Raw genomic sequence first — 14004 nt, 5'->3', positions numbered from 1 at the left:
AGGAGTGTTCTGTTTGACACTTGTCAAAGAGCCTTTTTTTTTAAAATAATTGAATGGTGAATCTACAATAATGAATTTTTTTTTTTTACATTTTTGCAAGGAGTATGAAACCAGACCATCATGTGTGAGTACTGACATATTTATTAGGAAATGGAGCAGATCTTTACATATAGAAACATCATGGCAGTGAGACTTGTGACAAGGCTACAGTACATGCTGCTCATTTTCGACAAAACTCATCGCCTGAGAGGGTCAAGATCACCTTTTTATGGTCAACATCCATACATTCATCATAAATGCACATCTTTCATTTTTTCACCTTTTTATTTTTGGAGCTCTAGAGCCATTCACTTGATAATATACCACACAAAAACTAATCATGAAATGGCTGATGTGTCACAAAGATAAAATAATAAAAAAAAGAAGAAGAGTTACCCTGAGAAGCTTAGAAACATAGAATCACCAAAACACATCACTGAGGGGGGCTCAATGACATCATAGAGCAAACATCACAATACAATTTCTAAATCAACTGGAAGCACTTCCACCTTGCCTTCACGCCGCATAGTGTGTGTGTGTGTGTGTGTGTGTGTGTGTGTGTGTGAGAGAGAGAGAGACAACATTCTATTTGTCATAAGCATTGATAGTCTGGAACACCAAGCGTCGGCCATGTTTTGAGAGAGATGATTTCACTATCAACCCCACCCTGCATCCCTTCATATTCTACTACATCCCCGTCTACCACCATCATAGAGGAACAGAACAGCAGCGGAACATTTTCTTTCATGGCGTGACACATCAAATCCGTAAAGGGGGGGGGGGGGGGGTGAATGGCTGAAATCCCTGAGTTTACACCATTTTCCTGAGAGGAGGAGGAACGATACTGAATGTTAAAAGTAAAAATATACACCATATAAAAAAGGAGGTTTCACAGAAGTTAATGCATCTTACACATGATTAGTGCAGAGTAACACTGCATTTTTTGGCATAGATTGAAGCATTAAAAATACAAAATTAATCAAAAAATTACAAAAATCCTATGACATACTGTATATTAATACAAGGGCGTCCAAAGTGCGGCCCAGAGGCAATTTTTGGCTTTCGGGTCATTTTTTTTCAATGGCCCTTGGCACAATGTAAAATTAAAATGAATTCATCATTCATGCAAAATAATATTTGATATCACAGTTAGCGATGTTAATCCATCCATCCATTCATTTTCAATGCCGCTTATCTTCACTAGGGTCGCGGGGTATGCTGGAGCCTATCCCAGCTGACTTTAGGCAAGAGGCGGGGCACACCCTGGACTGGTCGCCAGCCAATCGCAGGCTAATATGTTAATGTTTTCTCAAAATAGCTTAACATATATCAAAACTACCGTACAGTGGACTGGTTTTAGCGTTGCAAAGGATATCAAAGTGGTCGCCCGCGTCTTTTGATTTTTCTGTATGCGGCCCACGGTGGAAAAAGTTTGGACAGCCCAGGACTATGAGGGAAAAGGCAAAAACAAACAAAAAAATGAATAAATCCATTGTTTTGTTGTTCTGAACTCCTGTTTTTGTGCCAGTTTGCAGTCATAGACAGCAACCAAAAGTGGAGACTGAAACAAGAGTGCCTCTGCTGGTTGAGGTCAAGTAGTGCACTCCATTTTGCCCCAAGCGACAACGGAGGCGTCCAAACGTTTTCCACTGAGGGCCTCATACAGGGCGCACTTCGATACACATTGTGCATTAAAGATGCTAAAACTGCACCAATTTGTGTCATAGGTGACCAAGCAAATGAGTGTAATATCTGATATAGCATTAATAAGGAATTCATTTGATTTTAATACTCCAGGGGCAGGCCACAAATGGCCCACGGGTCGCACTTTGGACACACCTGCTCGACACAAATCAATGACCACGCCCATCCCCAATGTCTACTGCGTTGAACTGTAAGGATTTTCTTGATTCCTGAGAAGCTGCATCACATCTTGGATGAAAATAAATACGTAGCGTGATTTCTCTCTTTCCAAAAAGAAGAAAAAAGAATAACTTTACATACAGTATATATTAATTAGGCGTCGCCGTCTCCTGTAAAACGGGAGTATGACGCCGTTTAGCTAGGTAGGTCCACAGGCTGCTCTGCTCGGGCTTGTGCCTGAGGGTTCAACAACTATTCCTCATAGGGAGCTGAGAGGGGAGAGGAAAAAAAAAACGGGGACATCGTTTGGCCGTTTCGAGGACAGCTATGGACTAATGCTGGGATTAGCATGTGATTAAATCTCTGTGAATAATGTGTGGTTAAGGTGATTAGTACTGATAGTGTAGCATATGCTGCCATGATTTAAAAGCAAAATGGTGATCAAAAGCGGAACTGCTTCCGATCTCGACATTCAACGCGGCCGACTGCAATAGTGGCGCTCTGGCAAACCTAGCGCCCCAACCCCTCCCACCCCCGAACCCCACCCAGTCACCTCCCTTTAACTATCACATCGCTCATCGGGAAAGTAAGGCAGCTAAAGTGTGCGATGTGACGACCTGAGTTAAAAAAAACAAAAAAGGTAGAGCGGCCTGAGAAGAGGCAACAAAAAAAAAGCAGAGTGATTTAAGATGATGATGGTGGTCCTCTTCGTCCAAGAACAGCACTGATTCTCACTATTGGAAGGAGTGCAATAAAACAGCAGTATTCCTGAGTGTAATCAATAACAACAAAATCTGCAGCATTCGTGAGAATATTTTTCAACCTGAGGTAGTTCCAAAACAAGCTTCAGGCAGGAGGTGGTGCCCCCCCGCCCCTTGCTCCAGTAAAGCAGTTTGATTGGCCTCTGTGCTACCCATGACCTCCCCATCACCACGCCCGCCTAATCAGAGGGCTCCTGAGGAGGCGGCAGTGGAGGTGCAGAAGAGCGTCCGTGCTCCTCCTCGTCCCCCTTCAAGGACGAAGGCTTTCCCTGAGAACCCGGCGAGGATTGCTGTGCTTTGATTGGACAGTTGGCCACCATGTGATCGATACTCTGGCAGAAGTGGCACTTTTTGGGCTGAGGCGGCAACTTGCACTCCTTAGCGTGGTGGTCCAGCCCGCCGCAGTTGTAGCACCTGCAAGGGCACAAAGTATTCATGGAAATGATATCACAAGATTTTGGCTTCATTATTATTGTTTAGATTGTTATTATATAGTCTTTCCAGTTAATATTGTGTTTTTTTCCTGGTAAAATGATTAAAGTATACTTTCGAGTTTTTTGTGGTAATATGATTAATAACATAATTAAATGTGCTGAATTGATTTTTACTGAAAATATGATTTCAGGGCCGCATGGTGGCCAGGTGGTTAGCATGTTGGCCACACAGGAAGATCTTGGTTCAAATCTCCGTTGGGCATCTCTGTGTGGGGTTTGCATGTTCTCCCCGTGCGTGCCTAGGTTTCCTCCGGGTGCTCCAGTTTCCTCCCACATTCCAAAAACATGCATGTTAGGTTAATTGGCGACTCTAAATTGTCCATAGGTATGAATGATTGTCTATATGTCCCTGCGATTGGCTGGCGACCAGTCCAGGATGAACCCCGCCTCTCGCCCGAAGTTAGCTGGGATAGGCTCCAGCATACCCACGACACTATTGGGGATAAGCGGTGTGGAAAATGGATATGATTTCAAGCTAAAAAAACAAAAAATTAGGATTTTTACTTTATGCATCATTATATTTATTGTGTTATTTGTAAAAGAGCAGGCAGAGCAGACTTTTTCCTGAAATATCTTCACAATTTTAATGTACCGTAAAGCACCGTGATTTTAAAAAAATTACCATATTCCATATACCATATTCCATTCTCGCAATTGTATATTCTGATTATGCATCGCCATCAATAAAGCTGGCATAGTTCATCATGTATGTAATGGAACTTGCAGCTGTGTGCCGCTAGAGGGCGACGCTTCATCTCGACTGTATACCTTGCAGGGGGCATTTCAGGTCATCACGTGCATCCTGCCCAATGGAAGAACTGAACAGATGGAAGAAACGTCTACTTGGCTTATGTCTTACATCACTAAAATGTTGCCACACAGAAAGTTGCCAATAATGTTATTGTTCGATTTTGAGGTGATAAATGGTAGGTCTTTAATTTGAGGTGGCGTAAAGTGAGAGATCCAATCCCAGCTGAGTTTATTGGCTTTGAACTAGAGGTCCAAACACCAGCGCAGCAACAACAACAAAAAAAAATGGGGGCAAATGGTCCACCTCTGTTAGGACATAAACTCCATAGAAAGGCCACGTGTGCATGCCTACAAGACAGATGGGTGGTGGGCGTGCGGTGGTCACTTTGTACCATTGAGGGACAACCCTTGCTACCCACTAAAGAAACAGATGAGCATTGTACAGGGGGAGGAGGGTGCGGCTGCCCAGGGGTCAGTGCTGCTTTGTGGTGGCGCCCGTTGGGATGGCGCGGGTGTCCAACCCATCACGTCGCGGAACCTCCCTGAATCAGCATCGATCAGGGGACGAGCGGTGGCGAGTGGAGGGGAAGTGGTCCTTTGTCCAAGAGGGCGGCAGTAATGACCTCTGAACCCTGACCCCTCCTCAGTTCTTTAACCCATCCCCAGTACCCCACCACCGTGCGCTTGCACTACTCATACACTGTTGCCATGGCAACCCTGACCTTTCACCCAGCTTGCCTTGCCTCTTGCATCTGTTATCAATTAAATGGACAGCGGTTTCTTCCTGCTACCAAATATGCCTGAGAAATGTGGCCTTGGCAAGAAAGCAGCACTTTCATCCACCCTGGTCCACCAAATGAAAGCGTCCAATGTTGCAATGAAACTTGATGGCTGGAGGGGGAACGATATCTTATCAATGGCGTAGCACCGTCCAGGGAGAGTTATTGAACCACAAGCAGGCCTCGCAGGACTCTTTGAAGTCATAATGATCCCCTTTCTCATACCAGCGACTCCCTGGTTCTAATCACCAGTGACAGTGGGGTGAAGGTGATACACCTCGAACCCCCCTCTACGCTGTAATGATATTCAAAGAACGGAGGTGTAAAAAACACAAAACATGGCCACCATACATGTAATTGTACTGAAACATTCAGTTGTGGAGGACTGAACCTGGGAGACGTAAGGAACGATGTGCAAAATGTCCAAGTGAGGTTGGTGCTTTGCAACGTCATTTCCCGGTCAAACTTATCAGGTTTTGGTGGAACGTGAGAGCCAGCAGTGGGTGTTAATCCACTGGAGTTGGGTGGGGGGGATAAGCTTGCAGATTTTAAACAGTTATTGATCCAGGTCACACGTCAAGCTTGCTGATGTGACCCTTGCTAGCTTGCCAAAACGTGGGGGGTTGCAGGACAGGAGGTAGGCGAACAAGGACCAGAAGCTAAAACAGATTCAAGCCAAATTGGACTGGACCAGTTTGACATAGTAAAACAATTAATAGGACACATAGTTGGCAGGATGACACCAAAAATACAAGACGGATTTTCATGAAACTTTGTAAAGAGGTGGTGCATAAGCCACATTTTGATGAGGCTCAGTTCACCATCTTCCATGAACCAGGAAGTAGCCTGTACTCTACTGTGTGACATTTATGGTCATGACAATAGATCAAACGGTACCTAAGCACATTAATGTGTAGGATTAGCATAACACTAACCTGGGGAGGAAAGGGCTAATTTGATGTTTTAGGTTACAGCAAGCATGCTCTGAGTAGCACGGATGAGAGAAAGACTCCTTCCATATTTGATGGCATAGGATAAAATCCTTCACAATTGATCATCATCTAGCTGTCTAGTATTCCTGACTCCAATTTGGGGTTACTTGGACAAACTCCCTCGGAGAAGTTGATTAAAGTACAACCCATGGTGTCACCCAAAAATGGCCGATACAAACCAAACGCGGCTTCTTGTTTCTTTGTAGGCATGGGTTCTTGACACTTTTTAATGACATGACATTTTATTGTCTTTTCATGTCATGAAAAAACATAACTGAATTTCACATCGAATGGTGAAACTGGTGGCATGGGCCAATTTTTGAGCTAAGAATTGTTTTAACCGTTTTCGGGGCTCCTGTTCAGTACTCCAGTGCTCCCAAATACATACATTTTCACCAGGGAATGCAGAGGGTATCCAAAATGCAACCAAACAGTCGGTAATAAAAACACCCTTCCGGCTGCTATGTCTCTTACCGATCTCCTTTTGAGCGTCGCTTCTGGACTTTCTTGCCTTTGGGTCGGCGTTCGCTGCCCACACAGTGGATGCCGCCGGGTCCCGTGACCCGCTGCGATTCCAGACCCTTTGAGGATTTCTTGAAGGTAAACTCCACGGCTTCCCCTTCTTTCAGGCTGCGGAAGCCATCCATGTGCAACTTGCTCTGTGGGGGAAAAAGATACATGGGAGAAGATTGAAGACGTTCGTCACAAAACAGTGAATCTTTTTTTTTGCCTTAGACTGCCTGTGAAATGTTGTTCTGTGTAAACGGCACCGGAATTGCGGAGCAAGGTCGACCCAGCAACTTCCAGCCTTCTGAGATAGTGTTAATGCTGCAAAAGAGACCAAACACTATCTGTACGAAAGGGTATTCCGGAATGCAATGTGTCATCTCGCTTTTATCACCCTGTTGTGTTGGAAGCAATTGTCACTGTCTGTCTAATTATCTGACTGGAGGATGTCGTGTTGCCATTGCTGCCGAGATTGGACGCAGTAAGACGGTCATTTTGAACTTCAACGATCCTGAGGGTTATGGAACAAAAAAGTCAAGTGGTAGACCCAAAAAAAAAAAGTTATCGGCCCTGAGCCGGAGGACCCAATTGAGTGTCCATCAAGACACGGGACGATCCTCGGCCCAAATGAAGGTTGTTACTGGTGCCGAGTCCAACAACCATCAGAAGGCATCTGTGAGAGAAGGGTTTTAAGAACAAAAAACATCTTCGAAAGGGCTCGTCTCCAACGCCACAAAATTTCCTGATCGGAATTTGCACAGGAGCACCAAACATGGGAAAGTGGAGGAAAGTTTTATTCTCTGATGAGAAAAAAAAAATTAAACCTTGACAGTAGACCATATCTAAAAAAACCCAAACAAACCCAAACCCCCCTATAATAGGGGGGTAATTTTCCAACAAGAACCCAGTAATGGAGTAGTTGTGCAGTTCTTTGGTTTGGGCATGCTTGATGCCAGTGTTTCCAGAAGGCTAGTGAGAATGTTGCTCCAGGTGGTCAAGATGGCTTCACGGAGGGCATCCACTGTCTGGAACTGATGTCCATTTTCGTAAACTTCCCTTGCCATCCATCCCCAAATGTTCTCAATTGGATTTAGATCAGGACGGTCCAAAAGAGTGAGCATATTTGTCTGGAAGAAGTCCTAAACTGCAGTGTTGTCCTGTTGAAAAAGTCAGTCATTACCACGCCACCTGCCGCTTGACACCCCTGCACAACCCAAAGCTCTATTGTTCCACTGAAGGAAAAAGCACCCCAGATCATGATGGCACCTCCTCCACTTGCCGTGTGGAAAACATCTCAGGTGGGATCTCCTTGTCATGCCAGTAACGTAAGAAGCCATCTGGACTGTCAAGGCTACATTTTTCTCATTAGAGAATAAAACTTTCTTCCACCTTTCAATGTCCCATGTTTGGTGCTCTCGTGCAAATCCCAAACGGGCTATTTTGTGGGGTTGAAGGAGACGATGCCTTTGAAGATGACTGATGCTTACTTGACTGCATTCACCACCAGTAACAACATTCATTTCAGCTCAGGTTCATCCCGTGTCTTGACGGACAGCCAATCATATCCTCTGGCTCAGGGCCTGTGACATTTTTTTGACTTGACTTTTTTGTTCCATAACTCACAGGATCTTTTAGAATGTGTAAAATGACCTACTTACTGCGTCCAACCTCAGCAGCAATGGCGCTGCGACAGGCCTTGCTTATGCAGCTCCACAATCCGACTGTGTTCAAAGAGAGAAAGCCTTTTTGCCTTTGCCATCAAGAGCTCATGACAGTGTGAAGACTTGACAGAAAATCACATTGAATCTACATTTTTGCCAAGTTTTTGGCTTTTAAACGCTGTGGTCTTAAACTTTTGATCCGCTGATGAACAGCCAATTTCACGTTAATACTTGTTTGCAATACATTTCTTACTCAAATTTTTGTTACTATTCCTTCCTTAAGCTCTTTGAAGCTCTTCTTCGAACATCCTTAAGAGCAAACAGTGTAAAATGTAAATTCTTGCAGTTGTTCAACTGGTCTTCAAATTTTGATTAGGAGTCTTGAATCTTGAGTGTATATCCCGCTGTTATTCTTCTGCACATTTCACACAGAACCCAGTGAATCGGTCATTTCGGTAATTTCAACTTCATACTCTGGTCCCGGCATTGTTGTATAGACTTTCACACAGGTGGGGTCCCGCCTCTGTTACTACCTCAGAATCTGGGGAAATTGCTGTCAATTTCCGTTCCATATCTGTGCCATTTGGGTGGTTAAGTACAGTGTGAAAGGGGCTTGTGTCAACAAGAGGCATTCTTCATTGTGTCACAGGATAAAAAATACACACCTCCTGTATGCAAACGCACACACTGCCCTGCAGTGTTGTTGCTTAATGCCTCTTCACCCCCCACCCCCACCCCATGGTCCAAGTGGTCAACCTGATGAGGCTAACCTTCAACCCCCCCTCCCCCCCCACCACCCCTCACCGCTTCTCTGGATGGAGGAACAGCATTCCAAACTGCTGCCCCCCACTCTACTAACATACTGACCACCACCACTAAAGCCCCAAACTGCAGGATGCAAGGGTTAGCACGACGGGTGGGGGTGGGGTGGGAAGGCAGGGTGGCTTCTCTGGGAGGTTTTTGGAGGAGGGTGAAGGGTGATCAGGATGACATTCCTCGGATGGTTGTTCGGCACAAAAAGGCGAACAAGATTAAAAGTTTAAGGGTAGACGTGTTGGTCTGACTGATGTCTTCCTTTGATAACCCCCTCACCACCCCACCCCGAACCCTCCTTGCGACACCCGACATCTTGATGTGCGATTTTCATGTTGAGTTTGTTTGACTACGCGTGTCGGGGGCCGACTGGTTGAATTAATCAAGAGGGTGCCGTGGGAGGGGGGCTTAAATATGCGGTCAGCAAACAATAAGTATTGACCAACGATATTTACACAGAAAAAAACACCAAGAATAAACAACCCTACTTTGATAAAGATCCTTGCATTGCTCACGGTCAAATTTGCCCTTTAAATGGGGCAAGGGACCATATTTACTTACACTAGTGGGTGTCCAAAACTTACCTCACTATAAAAGGTAGTATAACGACAACCAATCAGCAAGATAATGTCATAATCTTATACTGTAAACAGACTTGGATAATGTCATTAAGTCAGTTGTGCTTGAGCAAGAATGTTCAGGTGATTTTTTGGGCATTCCCAGTTGTCACGAGTTAATCGACTCCTTTGAGGGAATTGATCCGATTGATGCCAAATTTGAATCACATGTAGTTGACGGACGAGCAGTGCTGTATTGCGAAGTTTCTGAGGTTTTGTCACCGCATGTGGGCGGAGCCTGACAGGCAAAGATTGGCTTTCGCTGTTGCACATTAAACTGGCATAATTCTTGTCCAGCTGCGTAGATATCTTCCAAATTCCAAACGATGGTTCAGGGCCTCTACCTTGATTGTAATGTAGGTTCACAATCAATTTGGTGATTCGCCTTACTGACAAGAATGTAGAAATGTCTTAACCACACTCTGGACACTCAAATTCCTTTCAAATTACAGTATGTAAATTAGCGTCCAATGCATGAACCAGCTCACATGGGGTGCCCATTCCGTGATTCTTGCGGAGTCATACGTCGAAAGCGAAAAAATGACTGGACTGACTTCATTGTCCCAGTCCACGTTTATACAGAAGAGACAAGGATGATAAGCGTGCCCTATGAAGATGCCCGTGCACCACCGTTCCACTGAGTTTTACAGAAATTGGTCATATCAATTTTTCGTGATCCAGCAGTTCAGAAGAAACAAATCTAACTTGGGCTAGTGACCCATCCAGCCAACTCTGCTAGCTCACAAACCAACTGTCAGTCTAAGGATGCCCGCAGAAAGGGCCACCACTAAACAAGCTCATTTAAAATTGTGCATCCTTGTAGCGAAAAACGATCTTCTGACCATCTGCTGCAATGTCCCATACAGACATAACCGCTCGGCCTGTGGACGACCACCACCACCCAACAACTAGCGCTTATACCCCAATCACATCAAGCCTCTGGGCCCTGATGGTGACCGTTAACCCACTTCCTCTCCCAAAGTGTGACCTTCCCCCACAACCTCAATGCTAGACCCTCCTCAACAAGCCTCCAGCAGGTAGATAGAAGATCGAGGTGGAGGTAAATTTTTTTTATATACATTTTTTTTTTAAGATGTGGACCTGAGGCATCTTTTGTGTCTTTCTGCTATAAAATGGAGAATGTGTGTGGAAGTGAGACATCACAGCCGTGGTTGGGTAGTGGTGGTGGGGCACTAGAAGGACTGCCGTGGAGACAAAGAGGGGCTCGGTCACGGCTGAGGGGGTGCCCCATTCACATGCATGGCCCTATTGTCCACCTTCACAAAGGCCCAGTAGATACTGGGAGTTTATTTTCTGTGAAACAAGGCTACTAATTTTAGGGCTTTTTTTATGTTGCCATAACCTCTTATAATCCGTCATTGACACGTGCGTCTAGCTTCCCCCCCCCAGTGAAGGGAAGTGAGGTTGGGCTGCAGGGGTTTGCCGGTGGGGGGGGGTTGGTTGTCAGCCATCACTGACACCTTCCTTAAGTTTCGTTGAATGAGACACTTTCGGAATGAACATCAAATTTCAAACTTGATGCACACTTGGATGCGCGGCAAGCATGAACCTGATTGGATAAGATGAGTTCACGTGTAGATTTAAAGATAATGTTCTAACATGCAATACATCAGGGGTGTCCAAAGTGCAGCCCGGGGGGACTTGTGCATTTTTTGTTACTGGCTAGCGGCACAATGTAGAAACCACTAAAAAAAAGAAAGAAAAAAAAAGAGAAAATGAATTTAAAAAAAGCCCCAAAGAAAAGATGAAGGTGGTATTTACATCAACTTTTAAACATGCAGCTTTGTTGTATATTTTGCGCAATGACAATAAAACATCTAAATGTGGTGGGGGGTGGGGGGTTGGCAGGGGTTCAGGCAGACAGAAAAGACCCATTAATGACTTTACGACAGGCACCTTGAGGTGAATGGAGCTAGTGGCTCTTCCTCTCATTCACATGCTAAGGCTTTTTTTTCTTCTTATCACACAGCAATGTCGGCGGCACTCGTTGAGAACTGCAGGTAGGGTGGGGTGCAGCGAGGACACCTCTGCACCTCCCAATTTAACACCAACGGTGGTATACCTTTCCTAATAATGTGATTTTCAAAAATCATTCATTCAGCAGTGACCAAAGAGGAGAATGACGCTTAATGATTGAAACAATTGCCCTTCTGTTTTAGATGCCTACCGCAACATTAAATTGAAGTTATTCACATTTGATTTGAATATTTGGCCTCCATTTTTTGGTGATTAAGACACAAAAATGTGATCTTTATCAACAGTAACTTATTTTGTGTGTGTTTTTCACTAACACAATATGAATTACATGGAAAAATAAGGTTTTCTGTACACTTTTTTGAGGCAGATGATTATAGACAACCTTTTTTATATTGAAATGTTTTTAAAAGCAGGACATTTTCTCAGTCCCTCATAACTTCCATAGAGAAACAATTTAATGAAATATATACAATAATAAAATACATTCTTTTTGTTTGTTGAATTTATATAAATGACCCCTTTCATGGACAAATATAAACAGTATAATTCAATAAAAAAAATAGATTAATTAATTCTTAATTCATTAACACTTAATTTAATTTTGTAAATGTAATTTAGCTCCTGACGCTAGATGTCTGATGACTTTATGACAATTGATGTAGTTTTCCCCTTAAGGATGGTAGAAAACTAAAATAATAAAAATGTAAAAAATAAAGTCGAAAGTCGATTTTTGTTTTTATTTAAATACACCAATTTTATCTCCTGCTGCTAGATGTCTGATATATTTATGGCAATGTACAGACCCCCTCCCCCATTGTGGATAAATATTGTATAATCAAATGAAAAGAAAATTATTAATAGCACAACTTTTAAATTAAAATATACATTTAGCTGCTGATGTCGGGGGATTAAAAAAAAAAAAATACTACAACATCACCCAAGCTTCTGTCCGAAAAAATGATTACATAATTTGTGGTGTTTATTGATTTTTTTTCACTTAAGGATCAGAAGAAACTGTAAAAAAAATAAAATAATATATATATATATATATATATATATATGTGTGTGTGTAATTGTAAGTAGAGCATTATTTATTCAAATCTAATTAATTATAGCACCTACTACTGTAGTTTGTTACAGTATTTTCCCCTATGTGGACACCAAAAATAGATTCATATTACACAAGAAATGTCTGAAATAAAATCCAAATCACCTAATCTGAGGTGATTATTAATGGTTTTTAAAAAAAAAAAGATATTTTGTTGAGCAAAAATCATGAAAAATAAAGTTATTGCAAGTAGATTTGTTTCAAATTGAAAACACACAACATGTAGCCATCAGAGCCAGGAATTTTTCATTGGGCTGGCCAAGGTGAGACCATTACTCACATAGGGGTGGCAATAAGTTGATACTTGAAATGTGTAGACGGCCAGTGGGGTGGCCATGCTCCGCCAATGAATGTAGCCGATATCAGATGATTAGTGATGATTAAGTGTGTTCAAAATGAAACCTCTATCAAACGTTGTGCAATCATCTGTGACCTCTCCATACATTTCACAGTATTAACACCACATACGGTTGCTCGCATAGCATCACATTGCCTGCTGCTGCACCATGGGGGAGGAAACACCCACAATGCTGACCCCCTCCCGCCCTCACAAAAAAGGAAGCTTTTGAGAACAATCTGAGCTATACGTGCATCTTGCGTTGCTTGTAAAGAGTAATAAGATTCACTTTTTTAAAGGAAAGGGGTCAAAAGACAGTTTGTAAAGGTTGCTGGTGGTTCCTACCTGGTGCACGAAGACGTCCACCGGTTCATCGAGCTGCACGCCCTCCCGGCTGGTCATGGACAGGAAGCCGAAACCCATCCGCACGTTGAACCATTTACACACGCCGAGGCCGCGGAAGGACTGCGAGGAGTCCTCCTCCTCCGTGATGCTGGGGCCAGAGTCCTCGTCGGCCTTGCACACCCCTGCAAACACACACATATAGCGCGAACTTATGATAGCTCCCCAGCTTCACTCATTCATGCCCGGGGGAGGACTTTCTCTTCATCTTCTCGACCCACCTGGGAAGTCCTGGTTGGAAACGGAGCCCATGTCCTCGTCTCGAATATTAAGCAACCACGCTCCCCTCGGCTGGCGTCTCCTCAAATCCACGCAGGTTTCCACTCTCATGCAAAGTCAAGCTGGAGGGGGTGAGAAACAAAAAGGGGGCTGGCGGTGGAACCCCCCTCACAATTGGAGAGATTGCAAAAGACAATGCAAAGCAAGCCCCGCCCAATCAGGTTGGACTGATTTCACTCATCAGACGTACCTTCTGCCATGTTTGCGTCTTTTGCACCACAAACAAAATAGTTATTTCTTTACTAATAACACACACGCACGCACACACACACACACCTATCACTATTACAAGGCACGGTCGGAACCACATTATTTGTGTTTGTATATAAATCCTTATCATTCTAAGATTAAATCATCTAAACACATCAAATTGTGGTGTGTTTAAAGTGGCTCTCCATTTCAATTATGATGTCAAGAAACATCTTTTGTTTTGTTTCCATTTTGTGGTGACTTATTTGCTATTGTTTTTGCGAATTTTGAGGGGTGTTTTTTTTTTTTTTTTAAATATATGTGCCCCGTGATTGGCTGGCAACCGGTCTGGGGGTGTACCCCGCATCCCGCCCGAAGTCAGCTGGGATAGGCTCCAGCTTACCCGTGACCCAAA

General features: G+C 43.7%; 1 protein-coding gene across 1 annotated transcript; it reads right to left on the bottom strand.

Annotated features, from left to right (window-relative positions):
- Nucleotides 1-173: 173 nt before the first annotated feature.
- Nucleotides 174-13484, bottom strand: lin28aa (lin-28 homolog Aa). Its single transcript, XM_054782618.1, has 4 exons — nucleotides 13343-13484; nucleotides 13065-13246; nucleotides 6153-6337; nucleotides 174-3077 (listed from the first exon to the last, which is right to left on the bottom strand). Exons 1-4 carry the CDS (start codon nucleotides 13449-13451, stop codon nucleotides 2843-2845), a joined length of 711 nt encoding a protein of 236 aa, XP_054638593.1. The 5' UTR covers nucleotides 13452-13484; the 3' UTR covers nucleotides 174-2842.
- Nucleotides 13485-14004: the final 520 nt, after the last annotated feature.

This window comes from Dunckerocampus dactyliophorus, chromosome 7 (genome assembly GCF_027744805.1).
Source record: "Dunckerocampus dactyliophorus isolate RoL2022-P2 chromosome 7, RoL_Ddac_1.1, whole genome shotgun sequence".
Taxonomy (NCBI): Eukaryota; Metazoa; Chordata; class Actinopteri; order Syngnathiformes; family Syngnathidae; genus Dunckerocampus; species Dunckerocampus dactyliophorus.
The sequence above is the reverse complement of the archived record's forward strand: the minus strand, read 5'-3'. Positions and strand labels throughout refer to the sequence as shown.

What these genes read in the sequence shown, in the direction of transcription:
- lin28aa (XM_054782618.1), bottom strand. Translation starts at nt 13,451, where the DNA reads ATGAGAGTGGAAACCTGCGTGGATTTGAGGAGACGCCAGCCGAGGGGA. An exon ending in TGGACGTCTTCGTGCACCAG is followed by an intron (nt 6,338 to 13,064) that starts GTAGGAACCACC and finishes TTTCCCCCACAG; the next exon opens with AGCAAGTTGCACATGGATGG. An exon ending in CGACGCTCAAAAGGAGATCG is followed by an intron (nt 3,078 to 6,152) that starts GTAAGAGACATA and finishes GTGCCCTTGCAG; the next exon opens with GTGCTACAACTGCGGCGGGC.